The 21,720-nt window shown below is 40.2% G+C and overlaps 1 protein-coding gene across 2 annotated transcripts; it reads right to left on the bottom strand.

Moving 5' to 3' along the window:
• Nucleotides 1–4,664: 4,664 nt before the first annotated feature.
• On the bottom strand, nt 4,665–14,344 carry SRSF3 (serine/arginine-rich splicing factor 3). Of its 2 annotated transcripts, XR_826010.1 has the most exons (7): nt 14,189–14,344; nt 12,283–12,490; nt 10,867–11,001; nt 9,593–10,050; nt 8,678–8,716; nt 8,385–8,471; nt 4,665–8,207 (listed from the first exon to the last, which is right to left on the bottom strand). XR_826010.1 is itself a non-coding variant. In XM_010848666.1 (6 exons), exons 2-6 carry the CDS (start codon nt 12,486–12,488, stop codon nt 8,180–8,182), a joined length of 495 nt encoding a protein of 164 aa, XP_010846968.1. In that variant the 5' UTR covers nt 12,489–12,490; nt 14,189–14,319; the 3' UTR covers nt 5,405–8,179. The 2 variants fall into 2 exon arrangements, 1 of the variants encoding a protein (XP_010846968.1); XM_010848666.1 differs by lacking the exon at nt 9,593–10,050 and having other exon boundaries at nt 5,405–8,207; nt 14,189–14,319.
• Nucleotides 14,345–21,720: the final 7,376 nt, after the last annotated feature.

Here is a 21,720-nt window from a genome sequence, read left to right as displayed (position 1 = left end):
AACGAAGTATGGTCTCATTACTCCCTGGCTGTAGCTTTTATTCTGATTTCTACATGTGCCTTCACTCTTTTCTTACAGGTCAAGTATGGAACAACTTCAAGTAGGTTCAAACATCTGACTTATTTCTTGTCTTCTGGCAGTCATACCCAACATACACAAATACATTCTATTTTATAAACTGCTCTCCTTTTTATATTATAGTTAAGGCTTCACCTTGCTTTTTTCTTTTTTAAATAGTGAACACAGAGAATGGATTTCACTTCAGGATAGTGAAGGATCATTACAAAATATATTTTTATACAAAGGGAGCCCCAAGTCTGTTAAGAGTCGAGACCACTCTCCCTCTCTGAGCTTCTTGAGTAAATGAGGTAACCCCAACATCAAGAGTTGGTAATGAGGGAAAGCACTGTACATATGCTCAGCACATGGTATTTCAATTTCAGCTCCATTTTCCATTTTCTCTCCCATACTTTGCTCAAGCACTAGCAACCAACTTGATGAATGAACAAAACAGGATTTTCTGGTAAAAACAGTCTCATCCAACTGCTAGGCAACACCAAAGCAAGCACCCAGGGGCGGCGAAAACTGGGCAGCACCCAGTCGTCGGTGCTGCCTTTCCCAGCAAAGTTAAGCAGCAAGAACAGGGATGCGCCTTTTTCCACATACAGGGAGGCCTGGGAGAACTGGGGTGAGGAGGCAGCAAATACACCCAAAAGACTACTGCGGGATCAGAAACAGATCTTAACTCTGATCTTAACAAATCGTTAAGCTCTTTAGACTCACCTGTTCAAACTAAGTAAGAACATTTGGGGGCACGGCCCAGGTATTCGTTTCAAAAGTTCCTCTAGGAGATTTCAGTATGCAGCCGACAGTGGAAAAAACCACGGACAAAGATTAATCAGTTTAATACCCTCTGAAATGTTTTATTATCCCCAGATTTAAAAATATAAGTGACTTGTCCCAGACACACACAAAGATGGAAATCTGAATACAGGCTGGGCTAATTTGAAAACCTGTTTCTAAGGAGCCATCTAGCAGTTTTAACCCACCTTATCCTTCCTATCTTTGTGACTTCAGAAGCCCCCTTTTTGAAATCTGCCTGGACCCCTGTAACCACAAATGTTCCTCTTGACCTTGCAACCCTGAAAGCAACATCCCCTCAAACTGGACAAAATATTCAAAAAGTAGGTAAGGACCAGGACAAAATATTCAAAAGTAGGTAAGGACCAGAGAAACACTCGTATGCACTGGGGGCACTCCTGCGTGCCCAGCACTGAAGTGGTTCAGTTTTTCTTTACCAGCTGAGCCACCAGGGAAGCCCTGTTTTGCATAAAAGCCATTCCTTGACTGCAAGTTGCATACCAGTGTTAGTCTGCCATGTACGAGCTAATGCTTATTGAGCAGTGTTGTCTGTGTTGGGTGCCATATCTGCATCACATTACTACATTCTCAAAGGTAATTAACCTGTCTTAAGATGAGAAAAATTAAGTGTCAAAAATTATGCAGCTGGCCATTGGGAGGAAGCCAGGATTCAAACCCTGAAGTCTTAAAGTTATACTGCTCCCTGGAACAGCAGTTCAGTAGCTGTTGAGGCAATCCTTATCCCAGCTCTGCCAGCATCCCTGCATGACCTTTGGCAATTCCACCTTCTCGTCTCTAAATATAGGACTCCCAACTATGAACTCCAAGCCACTTCCAGTTATTCTACACCTGGTATTGCAACCTGGTTTACACCATTATGGCTCAATCACTCCTTGACAACTTGTCCAGCCTTCTCTATACTTCAGTCTCTTCCTCAATAACGCATGAGTACATTACCTTATTACTGAGACTCTTTTTAATTATTTTATTCCTGTCACCTGCTTTCAAGTCCCAAAGTTGGCCCTGGTTCAGGAACCCATCTTGGATGATGCACTTCCTTCCATTCACCTCTATGAGAATCAATCAAAATCATTTAGTGTTCTTCCAGGTCAGCAAGCTGCGGCTGCTGGAGGCAATTCAATACCTTTAATCACTAAGTCCACTGTCAAAATCTAAATGATCACTCAAATGTGCCTACTTGGAGGTGTTATCCTGAATCTCTGCAACAGCCTTCTTAGCCATGGAATTCTGGGGTACTCTCCCTAAGATTCCATTATTTTAAAAAAGGAAAACATAATTGGTATACTTTTCTCTATGAAGTTGCCATTATTAATAATCAAAATGCCCCCTCAAATGAAAGTTTGATGTTTACCAGTCCTCACATAAACTGCAATACTCACCAATGTTGGTCTCACATTGCTTTAAGGGTGACCACAGGTGATGTCAAGACCGGGAGACTGGAACAGCCACAGCAACCAGTAACAGCTTTGACGCATGCCCATGACACAAAACTAATAGTCAACATGGACTGATGGAAACAATGTCAACCCATCTACATCAGCACAGCTTTGTCCTCCTTGACAATGACATCTTAGTCATTAAATTAGGCATCAGGATAAAGCCAGCTGTCTTGCCAGGTGGCACACTGGTAAAGAATGGTACTCCAACATTCTGAAAAATCCCATGGACAGAGAAGCCTGGCGGGCAACAGCCCATAGGGTCGAAGAGTCAAGACACGACTGAGTACACACACAAACCCTGACTACGTAACAGCCGTACTACTGGCCCAGACGATATGCAAGTTCAGACAGTGCATTTCACATGAGCGTGCCTCAGACGTGTAATCAAAAGCTGAAGGACACACAGCACTTCTAGCTGTATGAATACTTGCTCATCACAGGATGCCTAGCTTTCTAACAAAGCTTTAACAAGTTTTTATCTCTAGAAAGGAATTAATTCCCCAGTGTGTGTATGATTTACTTTTACCATAAGCATATTTTACAACTAGAAAGGTAAGTCCTAAACCCTGTTCGTCACAATATAGGGGTGTCTTACAATTGGGTTGTAAAATAAAAACACAGTAAGCAGAAAACAAAGGCTTGGGAGTCTAGTATGGCCTCAGTGCTGAATACACTACAGATCTTCCTTATGATGGGGTCGTATCTTAAATTGAAAACACAAGTCAGAAACATTTAACATATAGCTAACCTACCCAACATCAGAGCTTAGCCTCACCTAAATGTGCTCAGAACATTAGGCTACAGTTGGGCAAAAACATCGAACAAAGTACTGAATCTTTCATGTAACTCACTGAATACTGAACAGAATGAAAAACAAAATGGTTCTGGGTACAGAATGCTTTTAAAGCATATTAATCGACCTTTGTGATCACCTAGCAGTCTGGGAGCCAAGGCTTGGCTTGCTGCCCCTTGGTGCCCAGCACCAACAGAGTACGGTGCCGACCACTCCTAGCCCAGGAAAAGATCAAAATTCAAAGGAGTTTCTGCATACTGCTTTTGTACTACTGTAGTCAAATCACAGGTTGAATCACCAAGACTGTCTGTATTGGTTAGCAGGATGAGGAATGATAAATGAGGAACTTTTTTCTGCCCTTTTTAACAAGGAGATTCACCTCTCAACTGGTTATGATTTCATAATAAAGTCATGGATAATGTTTGGCAGACCAGTACTCAAAAAAACTTCCTTTCCTGGAGGATACAGCTGGCCAAGTGAGTAGAGACAGGACCAGAACAAAAAACTTCTAATTTCCTTTCCTTTCCTATGCCAACCATCTTCCCCCCAGTTTCCACCATCCGGAGAGCTTTCTTAACCCTTTCCAAACTATCATTGTTCATCTACTCCTATTTTCAAAAGTGGGCAGCTTCTATGCATTGCCAACTGAAGACAACCAGGATTGTCAGTTATGTCAACTTCTTATCCCCACTAAAATTTTCATTAGAGCAGTAACACTCCCAACTTTTTAGCCTTTCCACCAGTACTAAAGCTACATAAGCTATCCTACATTACTTATTTAGCGATAGGGCTGAAACAAAATAAAAAATTAGATGGAAATTGGTCCAAGTTCAGTAAAACACTTTCAGTTTTACCTCCAAAGAGTTATGCACTCCACTGCTCCTGTCTTCTAACTTCTACTTTACGATTAAAGTTATTTATACTCATTTCTTCACCTCAGATTCTTTACATTCACTTGTTTTCCACTACTGCTACGTAAGGGGCTTTTCAAAGCACCTGAAATGTTTGCCACCTCACTCAAGATCCAAGAGCCTCTCAGGACATTTAAAAGCCCTACAACCAACATCTTAAATCATTCTAATCTACAAGAGAACTTATTACTATTTAGTTCAAGGTTTCAACATCCCAACATTGGACAAAAGTCAAGTATTACCTATGCTGTTTTGAGTCAGAGCTGGTGTTATTCCTTATCACCGCACCCCATGCCTGTCAGTCTGCCATGTGGGGAAAGTGTGACACAAAAAGGATTAAATGACAAATCAACACTCCATTTTGTATTTATTTACAAGATACTTTTGTTGAAAGTTAACATGGATGGTTTTTCCTAAACTAAAATTTTCTCATTACAAAAGAAATTCGGTTGCAGAGAGCCAGCTGGATTGAGTTAAAAGAAAGTGCCAGCTGCTTAAATTTAAAAGTATGTAGAAATTGTTTCCTGAGGGAGTTCTCTCAAAACTTAGAATGTTTTTTATGTTGGTCATTTCCATTTCCCTTTCCAAATGACCGATACAAACAGCAACCCTACAGCATTCACTAAGTAATTTTCTTCAGCAACTTTCCCCCTTTGCTCCAATTTGAGGTTTGGGGACTTAACCAAAAAAAAAAAAAGGCCACTAAAAGGATACTAACTTGCCCCAAATAAAATCTGTGAGTTATATACTGAAACAAAAATGCCAATTCATAAATGAACTTCAAAAAGAGGGGGGAAGTCACCTACAGCCTACTTTTTCTGGAAGGTATAATTTTGCTCTGGAAATAAAGTGAAATATTCTCCATCTCATCTAGTCCCCAAACGATGACTAGCACAAGAAGGTAAGTATCAATGTTTCCAGAAATTTTCACTTCAAGACTAAGTACATATATGTACTGATAAGGCACTAAATGGTCACAATGCTTTATATGTCAGAGAACCAAGGAAAAACTAAAAAAAAAAAAAAGGTAACATTCTGCACAAGTACTTCATGTGTTAATCTGGGAAACATTTTGGCTGTTGTCTTGTGTTCCATCCAGGTAGTTAAAAGAACCGGGATACAAAATTATGAAAATACCATATTATGAATTTCTGCAGTCTCAATTAAACATTAAGTTGCATAACAAAATTAAGCAGTTAACTAGGTTTATCAAGACAAATTTTCAATATCTCTTCTCAGAACCTTACAACTATTCTGTGTACAGCTGAATTCTTTTGAAGCAGCCAATTTAATAAAGTAAAATGAAGAGAATTTGTGTGGATATATAAAATTAAATCCAACAGCATCAGACTGTTTTGATAAAAATATACTCCAACCCAGTTTTTCTTCAGCTACTTTAATTATAAAGTCTTTCATGTTCTCAAAAAGAAAAGAAAACCAGAAGGCAACAGTCTAGTACAAAAATATACAACTGGAAGACATTGCCACCAACCAGATCTCACAACTAAATCATGTTGGGGATTCCGAAAATAAAAGCACATTGATACAAAGTACTAAACCAGTGGTTCTTATATAACCCAGGGATGGAAAAATCAATCAGTAGGCCTGGAAAATACCATTCCTGATAAAGCACTGCAGAAATATGAAGCACGACGCTTCAATAAAAAGCAACCAGGACTTTCCATCCAAATACGGGTGAGTTTAACTAAAAAGGTGGTGATGCCATCTACTCATCACATTATCTTTTATGGAACTGTAAAAAAACATAGAAATAGTTGGTAAAAGGTATCTATCTCTCTAAAATTAAAAACTTCTTTCTGCTTAAGACATGGAGGTCAGATGTAACCCACAATGAATTGAGAACCACAGAATTAACTATTTCTGCAAAAATAAAAACTATACTCTTAGATATGTTCCTTAAATTATCACCAAGTGTTAACAGTGACCTCTAGTGAACACCTGTCATCATTACATCACAAGTCAAAGTTTCTGTGACTGCTTTCCGTATAATATTCAACTGAGAATTCAAGACACTGGCCAATAAGACTTGTAATTTCAGAAATTAGTTAACTACAGAGAACTTTTTCAAAGCTACAGTGTAAATGTAAAATACAAAGTCTTAATAATTTCTGCCTTCCATATTTTTTAACAAGCCATAGAACTGTGCTAAGGCTTCTGGTTAAAGTGATTGCAAATTTGGATCCTAAGGATAAATCTGAATTAACTTTGTATTGGGTCTGTATTGGCCACTTTGTAGCTATAATTGTTCCTTTTTACAGAAGCCCAATTTAAGACTCTGCAAGTTGCATACTGTCAAAAACATCCATGTTCATTGTAAGAGCAGTGTAATAGTGATATACCACATTACTTCCACGAATCAGTACCTATCTTGCCTTGCTTGATCCCAACAGTTTTTAAGCTCATTATGAAAGCCAGAAGGCCCAAAGCCTGAGCTCTCAGTAAATAAGGAGGCAGTTTTACAAATGTCTCCTGCCAAAAAGGATCATACTGAACTCCACTGACACCAGTTTTCCCCTGTGATAACCAGGACTCTTCTCCCTTGATACTTTTGTGAAAGGTTAAGAAGGACCACTGGAAATAAACTTGTTTAGGATGAATTTCTCATAAAACATCCTTATAGATTAACACAATGACTTGTCTTTCATGTTAAAGAAAAGTCAGTACAGCACAATCCAAAACTATCTTTAAATAGCACATTTAAGGAAACTAAGCCACAAGACTGTTGCATTATGATTTAATCTAATTGCACAGAAGTCTGAAATTACAACTCCTCTAGACATCTAAGAGGAAGATTATGCATGCCTCCGTATTCCAATTCTGCACTGTTACATTTGAACCATGTAGTGAATCTCACATAATGATGGATCAATTTAGAATTCCCATGCAACACCTCAAATTATATAAAATGGAAGCAATTTTTAAAGCTCTGTGGAACATTTTCATGCTAGTGATAGAAGCTTTTTTTTTTTTTTTTACTGGCAACTTTGGATTATATATGTATCAGGTGGCTATACTTTAAAATGTTGGTCACTGAATATCATGGACTTTAAACTGGCTTCTGCTCCTAAAGACATATCACTTAGGTAGACAACCAGAAAGTCCCTTCACTTCAAAAGCCTCAAATGTATTTCCTAAAAAATAAGATTTGTGTAACCAACTGCCTTCTGTGGGACAAGAACTATGGTAATAGTGGGTTCAACTATTACAATTATGCTTATATTTTATTTTCAAAAGCACTTTACAAGAAAATATAAGTATGGCTTCCAATAGGAATGTTACACCTGGACTTGGTACCAAGCTCAGATTTTAGTTTTGCAAGGAAAAACAGGCTTTCAGGTTAAACAACAATTTGTAACCAAAACTTTAATCCCAAGGATTCTCACAAAACATATTACAAATGACAGCATGAAAAAAGAATCTTGCACAGTAACTCAGTTCAGCTCTACAATGTACCCTTAAACTGGCAGGACATTTGTTATCTTGAGTAGTCTCATATTTCCAAATAAAGAACGTTACAAAGAGCTATGTATTCATATATAGCAATCACAGAATGAACTTACAACCTAAAGCAAAGGTAAACTAACTTCCTTGAAACTTCTTAGACTCTACACCAACTGGACAACCTTTTGTCCAGTGTGAAGACTAGTGGGATTTTTAAACCTCTAATCTAGTTTAAGGGTGCAGCTTTAATTTTTCCAGCTGGCTTTTGAGTTCACAGCAGCTTTTAAAAACTGCTTACTACAGCTGCATACCATATCCCAGGTATGTTGAAAAAAAAAATCTTCCAATTTTTGCCAGTTTTTATTTCCATAATGTTAAACATCGACTGGGCAGGAGTTAAGAGGTTTATTATCAGCCTATGCAAGACTAAAATTCAAAGCAAATTAAATTTTGCTTAAGGGAACATTGTAAAGTAACAATTCTTGATATTACATGCCTCATATGATCCATTTCAAACCATAGAGAATTACACCTTTGTGTCACTGTTCCAACAGACAAACAAATGTGAACAGCTAAAACATTTTAAAAATGCACCAAGCTTATGAAGTCTCAAACAAAACTTGAATTTTCTGTACATACTCCTGTCAAATGAAGTTATTTCCTGTACATCACTCCTCTTGCAAACTGGTCTTCTATTTCCTTTCATTTGACCTAGATCGGCTGAAAAACAGAAACAAAAGTTACATCTGTTAACTCAGTTACAGGCAAAACTTCATCAAAAGATTTTTACAGTAAAGTTATAAAACATTTTGTCCTAGTAGCTTAAAAGACCTATTTCTGTTTTTAGTATATTATGTATGTAAGCTCTTAAATGGCTCAGGTCATTAAAGATCTTACCTACGAGACCTAGAGAAAGATCGGGACGGCTTGTGATTTCTCTCCCGGGACAGTGATCTCTCTCTTCTCCTATCTCTAGAAAGGGACCTAAAATAAGAGGAGAAAGAAAAACGGAGCCATTCAGGATTACACACAACAATGTCTAAGTTTTTGAAAGCTAAAAGTTCTATATGTTACTTGATTCATTACTAAAGTCAGTGTCTATTGCCATTAACTGAGTCATCTGGAAAACAGCTTAGAAATTTCACAAACACTCCCATTTCTGAGAATGCGGCCCCCCAAAGATACTTTACCTGCTCCGGCTGCGGGAGAAGCTTCTCCGTCTTGGAGATCTAAAAGCAGAAAACAGAAAAATTAGGCTAATTGTCAATTAGCATTTATGGCGTGAGGCATTTCCCAACTTTTCAATCTCACTGTTGGGCCCAGTGAATGTGCCGAAGAACTGGCACCCATCGTCCAAAAAATAAAAATTTTTTAAAGGAAAACAAAACAAAAAAAGGGCACAGAAGGATTAAGGAACCAAAAGCTCAAGTGAAAAGCAGGTATTCCAATCATGGATTCACTTTAACAAAGAATGCTTCACAGCAGATCTGTCCAATGCAAAACTTCATGTCAAACTAACTTCACTACCCAAACACCACACCAAAATGTAGTCCCACAAGTAGTTCCAAAAACAGTACCATAAACCAGTATTTGGAACCCATGCAAACCTGTAAGTCCATGACAAGACTTAGGTACCAGGTGGATAGTGTAATTTTGTGAAAACGCGCTAGGTGTAAATATTGATGCCATTAAGTGCTACATTAGAACTGCATTTGTGATCGTCACATTTAAGAGTGTGTTTAGACTTATCAAAATTACCTTAGCTTGGCCCACTTCACCCCCAAAATTTAAAAATTTTGAAAACTGTTAGTAAAACCATTTAAAGGTGATAGGATTCAACAAATTTTTGCTAGAAAGGAAAGCTAAATCTGTTAGAGTTATTAAAATTTTTAGTTTGGCATCTCACACATGCAAATAAGTTTCACTTGAAGGTCTAGTTACATTATGAGTTCCCTATCACCCTTAAAAGTTTTATTCAAGCAATATATATGTACGTTACCATTCAATTATGCACAGCCAGCCTTTGATCCAGAAAAAAGAATTACTTTAAGCCGCTTACTCCTTATTTTAACCAGCAGTAAACTGTATAAGCAGGAAAAACTTACTAGTTTTTGGGTTTCAACAAGCTAGAAATGGTGAGGTGAGGCTGCCGGACTGACGGCCAGGAAGAATTTGCTGAAAAGGTTTTGCCAGATGTTGCGTTGGATTTAGTTGGTTGGCGAAGGGGGTGTTGTGGATTTTTCCTGCTTTTTTGTTAGCCGAAGGCTGCTGCTGTAGTTGTTGTGAAGACATTTGGTAAATAAACAGCTGAGCTGATTGGCCAGGAATGTGTGGGCGGTCGAGGTGGCTGCTGCCGATTTGGTTAAGGTTGGAGAGAAGGCTGAGAGAAAACAGCATGCTCGGGAACCAAAGGGCGGTGCAACCTGACGACTGGCCATGCCTGGGTCATGTGAAACGACACCAGCCAAGCTGAATGGGGCGCGCTGGTCACATGACGCTGAAAGGGCTAGTTGACTGGCTAATGCAGACTCAGAGGGTGGTGAGAAGAGACATGATGGTGACTCTGTAACGGGGTTCATTTTTATTAATAGATGGACCAAAAAGCACAAAAAAAAATGAAAAACAAGCCATCAGTACAACCATCTATTAGCTAACAAATACTCTTTATTATGATGGGCAACAGTGTGTTGTTTTGTTTTTCAAAACAGCAAAAGGGGCAAGATTTTGAACTCCTATCTCCTAGGACTTCACTCACCTGTAAGAGGTAAATTCAGTCCTATAGAAACTATTTTGGAGGTCTGAGGAGATGTGGAGTTAGCATCCAGACAATACTGCCTGGTCCAAGAATGATGCCATTTTCAATTATAAAAAAAACCTGCATTCTCTCCTATTTGGGTTTGAAGAACAGATGACTGGGATTACTTTAGCCCCCTTTATTGGTCAGTGACTTTAGTTTCAGAATGATTTCTACTTTACCAGTTGTAACAATAAAACAGCTGCCTGTTTGATAAATATTACAATCGTGCTAACAGTAGAAAACACATTTTTGTGAAGAGCTAGAGTTGAATGTAATGTTTGTCATTATGGAGTCAAGAAATGGAAAAAGGCCTAAACTGAAGTATAAGGGAAGACTTGGAAAGATGCAACTAGAAGATGAACTAGAAGACAGATCCAAGATAGAAGTTACTGACTACCAACATGAACAGTGACCTAAAGACAAAAGCCAACACTCAGCACAACTCACATATCCCAAACTACACCCAACAAACGCTTCGTAAAAACCTGATTCTTCAAAGTTAAAACCCACCAACAAACTTTAAGAGAGATACCTGTTCCTATTAGCTACACCAATACCTCTAAACACGCTCTCTCTAAGTACCTGCGTCGAGGTGGAGGACTCCTCCTCCGATAATCATCTCGAGGGCGACGACCCCAAGAAGGAGGTGGGCCACGATTACGACTTCTCTTTTCACCATTCGATAGTTCCACTCTTACTCGGCAGCCACAGAGTGTTCTAGGAGGGAAAGAAACAGTGAATTTAAAACAGCCAAACTAATTTTCTAGGAGATGTGCATTAAAAGCAAGGAAAAAACAAACACAAAGCCCCCTTTTATAGCTAGCTTCTTTGCAAAGAATCCAACTGTATGTCTGCAGAATCCTTAATACCAAAGCACGTTTTAGTTCCTTATCTTTTTTCTAGTAAAGAAAACCAACTTCCTTGTGTTTTATTGCTGTTAAGTCAGTCTGATCATTGGGCTCAATGTTAACAGTTACAATTTAAGTGTGAAAACCTAGATTCATCCTCCAAGGTAGTTAGTTCATTTGTACATCCTGTTTTGACTTCTTCCTTGGGAAGATGCAGCAACTGTTTACCAATCATAAATACTCCATTTGTTGGTCTCTCTCCTCCTCATCCCCTCTAAGCAAACATCAGTAAACAGGACAGAAGCATCCTGGACATTTTACATTTTCCTTTCCCTTCAATCATCATACAACAGTTTAAACATAAGAAACTGTAGCTGAGAACAATTAAAAAAAAAAAAACCTTTATATTCCACCTACTCATTGATCCACAATCACTAAGTTTAGATAAGCCACCATATGTGGACAGTGATTGGGAAGAGGTGGGGCCCTGGAAAAATGTTTCCGTAATCTGCTTAGATAAATGACCTTTTACATATCTTTATAGTCAACTCACAGATCCTTTAATTTTTGGATCTTAATTCTGTTCCTTGGTTTCATGAAACCCAAGTTTTCAAATGCCAAGAAGAAAGGCAACACCTGTTCACTGTTAAGACTCAGGTGTTAACTTACCAGCCAGCTAACAGAATATTGTAACGCAAAGGGAAATATTGTTATATGATCCACACTTCCTAAACAAATATTTCCAACAGGTATCAAAAAAAGATAATAGTACAATAAACCCATATAACCATATCCACTTACAATCTGTGGCCATTAAGAGGGATGATTGAGCCACAATTCTTTTAGACACAATTCAAAAGTGACAACATGATTGATGCTTTGTGGTGGATTTAGATTAAAATGTTTCAACCACATGAAGCCACACACCCAAGCTGACCATTAAAATTATTTTCTCCAATGGCCAACTGAATAAAAAAACTTCCTAGGTATCTTCACAAATTGTTCATTTTGATTGCCAAAAAAAAAGGTTTTATGTAAATTTCCAATAACATCAATTTCAGATAGCAAAGAAGCCATCTAAAAGTCATATATCCTAGAGATTTTGAATATTAAAACACAATAAACTATCATTAATTAATCAACAAATTACCTCCCATCTAGCTCTCGGACAGCATCAGCTGCGTCTCGGGGATCTTCAAATTCAACAAAAGCAAAGCCGGGAGGGTTTCTAGCAACCCACACACTTCGGAGTGGTCCATAATAGCCAAAAGCTCGTTCCAATTCAGTCTTGTTACCATTGTTTCCAAGATTACCTACATAAACTTTACAGTCCAATGGACAGGAATCACGATGCATTTCTGCAATAAAAAAAAAATTATAATCCACAGTGAAAAATAGATTCAGGAAAGAATGCAATACTAAAACCCCCAAAGCTAGGACTATCCCAATGGTTACCGGTAACTGCACAGAAGCCAGAACAAATTGTGAAAGAAGAGGGGGAAAAAAGCCTCCTTGAAAAGCGGGGGGAGGCGGGGCGGCGGGGAAGGTAACACACCAGAGGAGTGTTTACCAAAGTAGAAACTAAGGATTTTACCTATTTCAATTAATTTCACCTAGAAGAGTAGGATCACCTACTCAGAAGCAAATTCAAAAACATCAAACAACTCGCTGAAGACAATCACCAAGAAAACTGATACTAATGTGCCTTCACAGATCAAGTTAACCAGCATCACTCCTCACAATGCAAGACAAATCTGTTTTTAAAAAATGTACCTTACTCTATTCTCAACAGCCCAAAAGTGTTAAGCCAAATATCCAGCAACAGGTACATAAACAAAATGTACTATCCAAATTATTCCGGAATCAAGTACCCATAAATGCTACAAATGTGTCAGAGCATACAGTTATAGATATCAGACACGAAATAGTGCACATATTACGATTCCAAGGATGTGAATTATCCAAAACGGGCAAATCCAGAAACATTTTAGTAGGTACCAGGGGCTTGGGAGAGGGGACAGGGGAAAAGGTGAATGGATGCTTCGGTATACAGGTCACTTCGTTGGGTATAAAAGACGTTCCAACTAGTGAGGTGATAGCTGTACAACAATGTGAACATACTAAATACCTCTGAATTGTGCACTTTAAAATGAAGCTTATGTTAATTTCACCTCAGGAAAAAAAGCACTTGTTGCATAAAATTTAAGCCACCCAGGGGGCTTACATTTTTACAAACTTTAGATACTTACAGTCACTTAAGCAATATCTAATCAACTTATAGGCCAGTTATCAACTGCATAAAAAAGCAGTCTGCCCATGAACTCAGCTCAAGAGCTTTACCATTCTTTTCTCACTCTGGGTTTATCCAATTAAAAAAAAAAAAACCAGTCCAGACACATCCTAATTGCGTGACCCCACCCTGCAACCAGTTCTGAGACCAAACCATTGCTGGGGAATGTGTTTTTTCCCTTTTCCAGAAACTTTACAGTGACCAGTTTCAGGCCCACGCATCAATAGGAAAAGTCACAAGAACAATTCAGCTCAAGGAAGGTCGGTTAAAAAAAAAAAAAAGTTATTGGGTCCCGACTTTAAAAGTGAACTCAAGTTAAAAAAATAAATAAATAAAAATGAAAATGAGCATCCTAATCAATCATTATGGTTCTAAAGGCTCAGTTTTGATTAGTGACCTGAAGGGAAAAAACGATGAGAAGCTACCTAAGGAAACGTGCTACCGAAAAAAAAAAAAGGCGCCATAAATTGAAAAGCCGCGGCCTAAAGTACAACCGACTACTGAGTCCCCCTTCGCCTCGACCCGGATAATCTCCCTTCCCGGCTCACGGCCTCTCCGTTCCCAGTGTAGGATTAAAAACATCTCCACTTTGAGGGCTGGGTATACCTCCGAGGGGCCAAAAGCCCCCGCCACAGCCCCTAGCTGAACGTCACAAAATGGCGGCACCGTCTCTTTGTCTCAGCCTACCGCCGCCATTGGCCTATCCCCACTTCGGCCCCTTTAGGACCCATTTCCCACCTCATTCCTTCAGTAGTCGTTCGCTTACCGAGATCTTGGGTTAGAAATGCGAAGGTTCAAATCCACAGAACCTAGGTTAGGTCTTCCCGGTCCACCTCCCGCCCGGCGTCCCCGGATGCTCTCGCACACCCGGCGTCCACGAAATGGCGGACCACCGCCGTCTCCTCGCCCTTATTTATATGACACACCAAAGTCACATGACTGGATGGGCTCGCCCAATGAGAGGCGGAGAACGCCGTGACGTAATGGCTACAAACGCTGCGAGAATCGCGGTTGCTGGGAGCGCGCTCAGGTCTTGGCGCCTTGTCTGTAGAGGCGTCTGAGGGGTGTCTCAGGTCCGGAATTCCTTCAGGTGTAATTCCCTAGTTGCTGACTTCCAAGTTATCCTCAGTCCCGTCTCCCTCACCTCTAAATAGGCGGGGGTTTAAGAACACCTCCGCTGTTACTCTCACTGATAAAACGTTTTGCTCCTAATAAGATTAAAGTATTAAATACTTATTAAAGTATTCACTAATTACTTCATCCTCGTAAGCGGTTAGGGTGGAACTAAGACCATCACGTTTAGGAAAGTACTTCGGAATTATTCTCAAGGTCAATGAGGCTTTGTGATCAAGCTGCCACCAGACTGTACCAACCGGGGTCCCACAGTTAGAGAAAAGCCCAAGCCTAGAAAGTCTGGAACTCTGGCTGGTATCTCACGTCTCACGCAAACTGCAGGATTTGACCGAGACGATGGCGCATTATCACGGACTCTTGAAAAGTTTAATAGCAACGCAAACGCAAATGAGACTGCGTTCCAGGCCATCTGGAAACTACCACATTTAGCAAATGAAAGTGGAAGTTCCTGAAGAAGATTGAACCTTTCTCCTAGCAAAGGCTGCTGTATTGGCCTGAGGGCAGGGCTGGGGTCCGTGGGTCACTCATACCTTCCTCTGTTTTCTACTTCCCCTAAAAAAAAAAAAAACAACCCACGAGCCACAAGGTTAACTATTGGGAGAGAAATATAGCGACTGTGGCTTCCCAGGTGGCGCTAGTGGTAAAGAACCCGCCTGCTAATGCAGGAGATAAAAGAGAGGTGGGTTCGATCCCTGCGGGAGGGAAGATGCCCTGGAGGAGGACTTGGCAACCCAGGCAACTCCAGTGTTCTTGCCTGGGAAATCCCATGGACGGAGGATTCTTGCGGGTTACAGCCAGAGTGGAACTGTAGCGACTTAGCACACGTGTCAGAAAAATCACCAAGAGCCCCTTCCTCACAATAGTGAGTTCAGTTAGGAAGTTTGCCTGGTGTTCCCTACCCGCTTTCACTGGAGTCTGTGTTGTTCAGTCGTGTCCGACTCTCTTGCTACCTCATGGAGCTCAGCAGGCTCCTCTGTCCATGGGATTTTCCAGGCAAGAATACTGGAGTGGGTTGCCATTTCCTCCTCCAAGGGATTTTCCCGACCTAAGGATCCACCCAGGTGTCCCGCATTGCAAGCAGATTCAGTGGGGTCTGACTTATGCTAAATCTGCTCTCAAGAGAAGCACTAACAACTTGTATTTTCCCACCGTTACCTGAAAGATATACCAATTATTGTTTTGTTTCTCTCAGGCGTTCTCTTACTGTGGCTCTGAGAGGTTTATCCATAGTGGGGGGAAAATACAAAGATTTAATAGCCCTGAGCCTTAGTTTTTACATCTGTAAAATGGGGCTTCCATACCAGCAAGGGAAGAGTTGCTGCTGCTGCTGCTGCTAACTCGCTTCAGTCGTATCCGACTCTGTGCGACCCCAGAGACGGCAGCCCACCAGGCCCCGCCGTCCCTGGGATTCTCCAGGCAAGAACACTGGAGTGGGTTGCCATTTCCTCCTCCAGTACATGAAAGTGAAAAGTGAAAGTGAAGTCGCTCAGTCGTGTCCAACTTTTAGCGATCCCATGGACTGCAGCCCACCAGGCTCCTCCGTTCATGGGATTTTCCAGGCAAGAGTACTGGAGTGGGGGAAGAGTAGGGAAGGAGAAATGCAGTGGTCGAGGCAGACCCTGAGCTGGCCTTACCTTGGGTGTTTACCAGGTGAGGGATTCTAGCAAAACCTTTCTGTTTTTTACTTTTCTTTCCTTCTCTTATTGTTTTTCTTTTCTGGCTCACATAAATTTGCTTTGATTTGCTCCCCTCCTCCAAGGTAAATTTTTCTCCTCTTTTTATTTCCTTCTATTAAACCAAACCTTTTTAAAAAATTTTTTTATATTTTTTTCTTTTTGGCTGCACCCAGCAGCATGTGAGAACTTCATTACCCGGCTAGGGATTGAACCCAGGCCCTCTGCGGCGGAAACATAGAGGTTTAACCACTGGGCCGCAGCGGAAGTCCCAAAGCAGAGCCTTTTTTAAGTCAGACTATCCTGGGTTTGGACCATAGCACTGCTGCTACTTAAAGTGTCTGCAGAAGAGTCCCTTACCCTCACTCAAGATTGCTTTCCTCTCCATAAAATGGAGTAATTATATCAATGCAGGGTTATTTCGTCCTGTCTCCCCTCAGAAGAACTTCAGCTTTGGTCTCCTGTGGTCACTCCTGCATCCCCAGGGCCAGGAAACAAGCCTGACACAGAGCAGGTGATCAAAACATATTTGGTTAAGTATTTAAAATAAATGATGTATGTCAATCAGCTGGCACAATCTTTGTTCAAAAAAATTGTTTTTTTTCACGTCTCATATCCCATTCTTTCCCACCATTTCCCCTATTTTTGTTGTTACTATGTGTGTGTGTAATGCTAGTCTAGCATGCATCTTTCAGTGGAGCACTCTTAATCCCTCCCACTGTATTTTCAAATACCTTCTGAACCTCCTCTTCTCGTCATCCACACAGACTTTCCATCTTCTGGTAACCACAGCCCAGTGAATTATCCATTTAAATTATAGACTATTTTAATGTTTCTTTAAATTTATTCAACCACCAGCCACTCTTGTCTAGACCCTAGAATCATAGGAAGCTTCAAGGAAACATATCAGAAATTCTTGAATGGGGATCATGCGTTGTAGCAAACAAGTATCTTTTGACTTTCTCTGAGGAAGGATTCTCACAGTAGACCATGTTATTGACTAAAGTGTGGCTGGATCCTATACCCTATTTTTTTAGGGGTAGAGGCATGAGCACCCCTAGTTAATTAAATCATCCCCATTCTTAGTAGCCTCCTTGCCTTACCCCAATTAGTTCAGGAATGGATGAGTAATCCAATCAGACCTGTCAGCTAATGGGACTTGTAATTTGCAAAATTACAGTAATTTTAGAACTTTTAATAGCCACAATCTAAATGTAGAATGTAAGACTTTAGCAGTTTTCACATTCCATATTTTTTACAAGTCATGAAATTGTGCTTGGGCTCCTGGTTAAAGTGATTGCAAATTTGAACTCTAAGGATAACTTCCTGGGGTTATCTTTATATCATCAGGTTCTGTATTAGCTGCATTCTAGCCATAATCTATTATCCTTTATACAGAAACTGTTTCAATTTAAGACCCTGTGAGTTGTATACTGCCCAAAATGCCCACATAAATTTATAAGAGCAGTGTAATTATTGATGTACAGTATTGCTGTAGATGAACTAGCTATCTTGTCAGCACTGCCACTAAGCCAACCAGAGAGAGAGGTATGTTCCTTTTCTCTGACTAGCAGGGTCTTGAGCCTGGCAGCCATCCTCTTTCTAGAAGGGAGGAAGCAGCCTGCAATAGATCCCCAACCAAAAGAGAGGGAGAGATGAGAGATGGGGACTAGACTCTTGTTTAAGAAACACTGAACCCAATTCCATTTTTGAGATTTCCAGTTGTGTGAACATACATGTTCCCTACCTCTGCCTCTCATTCTAAGTCACTTTCAGTTTTTTTTTCCTGTTACTTGCAAACAGAAGGATTCCAAATACAGAAATTACTCTGACACAGACTTCTCATTACCCTGTCTATAACCATGACTGTAAGCTTTCTTGCAATTCTAAAATTTGCCTGCTACCAATTTGCTGCTGCTGCTGCTGCTAAGTCACTTCAGTCGCGTCCAACTCTGTGCGATCCCATAGATGGCTCCCCTGTCCCTGGGATTCTCCAGGCAAGAACACTGGAGTGGGTTGCCACTTCCTTCTCCAATACATTAAAGTGAAAAGTGAAAGTGAAGTCGCTCAGTCGTGTCCGACTTCTAGCAACCCCATGGACTGCAGCCTACCAGGCTCCTCAGTCCATGGGATTTGCCAGGCAAGAGTACTGGAGTGGGTTGCCATTGCTTTCTCTGACCAATTTGCTAAGTGCTTTAAAAAAAATTTTTTTTAATTGAAGTATACTTCATTTACAATGTCATGTCAGTTTCAGGTGTACAGTAGAGCGATTAATATATATATGATATATATATATATCATATATATATTCTTTTCCAGATTCTTTTCCCTTGTAGTTTATTACAAACTATTGAGTAGAGGGAATTCCCTGACAGTCCAGCAGTTAGGACTCAATGCTTTCATTGCTGTGGCCTGGATTCAATTCCTAATGGGCGTCTCCTGCAAGTCCCTGCTAAGGCCAAAAAATAAAATTAAAAAAAATTTTTTTTTTAAGTATTGAGTATAGTTCTCTATGGTATACCGTAGGTTAAGTACCTTTTTTTTTTTTTGAACACCAAGAGCCATTTATTAATAGGCTGGAAATATAATCTAATCAAAAGACAATGACAATTATAGACATGCAAGAATAAATGTATCAAGAACAGTAAAGAATATATTGTGCAGAAAATTACAAGATTTTAATGAAAAACAAGATATGTAGAAATGGAGATACATATTAGGTTCCTGGACAGAAAAAAAATCTAATAAATACCGCTCAGTCCTCATAAAACCAGTACATAAATTACATGAGTGAAGTGAGTGAAGTCGCTCAGTCGTATCCGACCCCTTGAGACCCCTTGAGACCCCATGGACTGCAACCCACCAGGCTCCTCCATCCATAGGATTCTCCAGGCACGAATACTGGAGTGGATTGCCATTTCCTTCTCCACCTTTTTTTTTTTTTAATTAAAAAAATTATTGGGCTTCCCTGATGGTCCGGTGGTTAAGAATTCACCTTGCAATGCAGGGGATACCGATTCGATTGCTGGTCCCGGAAGATCCCACCTGCCTAGGGGCACCGAAGCCTGAGCACCACAACTACTGAAACCAGCGCCACCTAGAGTCTGTGCTCCGCAATAAGAGAACCCACCTCAAAGAGAAGCTCAACTAGAGAATACCGCTCCCACCCCGGTCACGGGAAGTTCCCCTGGAGAAGGAAATGGCAACCCACTCCAGGATTCTTGCCTGGAAAATCCCATGGACGGAGGAGCCCGGTAGGCTACAGTCCATGGGGTCGCAAAGAGTCAGACATGACTGAGCCACTTCACCACAACTAGAGAAAGCCTGCATGCAGGCTCAGGGCAACCAAAAATAAAATGTTTTTTAAAAGAAAAAAAAAAAAATTACTGATGGTCAGGCATTATTAGCATTATGTATAACAAATAGAACTTTTCAATAATGTGATTGATTTCAAGTATCCACGAACAAAAATCTGTTAAGAGTGTAGACCATAACAATAGTTTATTAACTGCTTGATGTAGTCAGTGTCCTCACAGGATGCAGATGGCATACCAAACAAAGGGTTAACTGAAGAGGTAATTATTTACAGAGGTTTGAGTTCAAGAAATCCACAGGGCAGTGGGGAACTCCCAGAGGCAACTCTTCTAAGCCCAGTGGGGCAAGGAAGGGAGCAGGGTTACCAGAACCAGACAAACGCTGTAGCTATGAAGAGAGGCCCTTAGGTATAGGAAATGTGGCAGCCCAGTTCAGGCAGGGGTGGGGGTGGCCAGAAATGAAATAACTGAATTCTTTCTCTTTCTATACTCCCATCTTTTAATAGTGCCTTCTATTGCCCAAGGCTATCTGGAAATCTGAGGACAAGAGAGCTGAGTGATGCAAGCCCAGATCAACCTCCAAGGGCACAGAGGAGGACAGAGAAGACTGGAAACTGATCTAGGGTTATAGTGTCCAATACAACCACCACTAGGCTCATGCTTATTTGAGTCCGAATTGACATGTACTATAAATGTAAACATACTTTAAAAATACTTCCTGGATTTCAAAACCTTGGTATTCAAAAAGAATGTGAAGATCTTATTAGTTTTTATACTGATTACATGTTGAAGTGATGATGTTTTTATGTATTGGGTTAAACCAACTATATTATTACAATAAAATTCATCTGTTTCTTTATACATTTTGACTGTGGCTACTAGAACACTTAAAATTAAGTGTGTGGCTCACATTGTATCTGTTGGATTGTATTGATCTACATGGACAAGTGGAAAATAACCACACATGACAACAAATAATCATTTAAAAACTCAATTTAATTTATATCCTAGACAACTATATGAAAATAGTGTTTCTGCAAATCACATAGTTTAAAATTTTTTAAACCTAATTGCCTTGATCCTTTGACATATGGCCCTTCTATGTATTTTTATATTATTCCCTGAACCAGTTTTGTTTTTTTTTAGGTTACATCACACAGCATGTGGGATCTTAGTTGCTTGACTAGGGATTGAACCTGTACTCCCTGTATCTGAAGTGCAGATTCTTAACCACTGGACCACCAGGGAAGTCCCTGAAACAGTTCTTTGGCTCATATTGCATATTTAACAATCACTCATTCAGTCAAGAAGTGTTTGTTAGGTCCCTTCTATTTTCCAAACACTGAGATGAATTTAGAGGGATAAGTCAAAACCCAAAACAGAGTCCTAGGCTCCCATCATGGGGCTAAGTTCCAAGATATAGGGGAATTAGAAAAAGAATCACATAACTGGTTGTGAAATTACTTATGTAGAAAATGGTCTGGAGAGAGAAATGGTGTCTTAAGACCATATCATAGGAAAGATTGGCCTGATTAGGTAAACCAAAGGAGGCTTCCTGGAGGAAGTGATGATTTAGCAGAAGCAGGAGATGTCTGGCAAAGTTTGTGAGAAGAAAGAAAGTTCCTGGAAGAGGGTACTGAATATATAAAGTTACTGTAGCAAGTTAGAAGAATTAAAGAAAAACAGGCCAGTGTGGTTGAAACACAAAGTGAGAAATAGATTTGAAATTTTATGAATATGTAAAATGTTCACGTTATACTTGTATTTATTTGTATGTCAAGTATTTCAGTTCAGTTCAGTTCAGTTCAGTCACTCAGTCGTGTCCGACTCTCTGTGACTCCATGAATCGCAACACACCAGGCCTCCCTGTCCATCACCAACTCCCGGAGTTCACTCAGACTCACGTCCATCGAGTCAGTGATGCCATCCAACCATCTCATCCTCTGTCATCCCCTTCTCCTCCTGCCCCCAATCCCTCCCAGCATCAGGGTCTTTTCCAATGAGTCAACTCTTCGCATGAGGTGGCCAAAGTACTGGAGTTTCAGCTGTAGCATCATTCCTTCCAAAGAAATCCCAGGGCTAATCTCCTTCACAATGGACTGGTTGGATCTCCTTGCAGTCCAAGGGACTCTCAAGAGTCTTCTCCAACACCACAGTTCAAAAGCATCAATTCTTCA

The sequence above is a fragment of the Bison bison genome, unplaced genomic scaffold (genome assembly GCF_000754665.1).
Source record: "Bison bison bison isolate TAMUID 2011002044 unplaced genomic scaffold, Bison_UMD1.0 scf7180017864270, whole genome shotgun sequence".
Classification (NCBI taxonomy): Eukaryota; Metazoa; Chordata; class Mammalia; order Artiodactyla; family Bovidae; genus Bison; species Bison bison.
The sequence above is the reverse complement of the archived record's forward strand: the minus strand, read 5'-3'. Positions and strand labels throughout refer to the sequence as shown.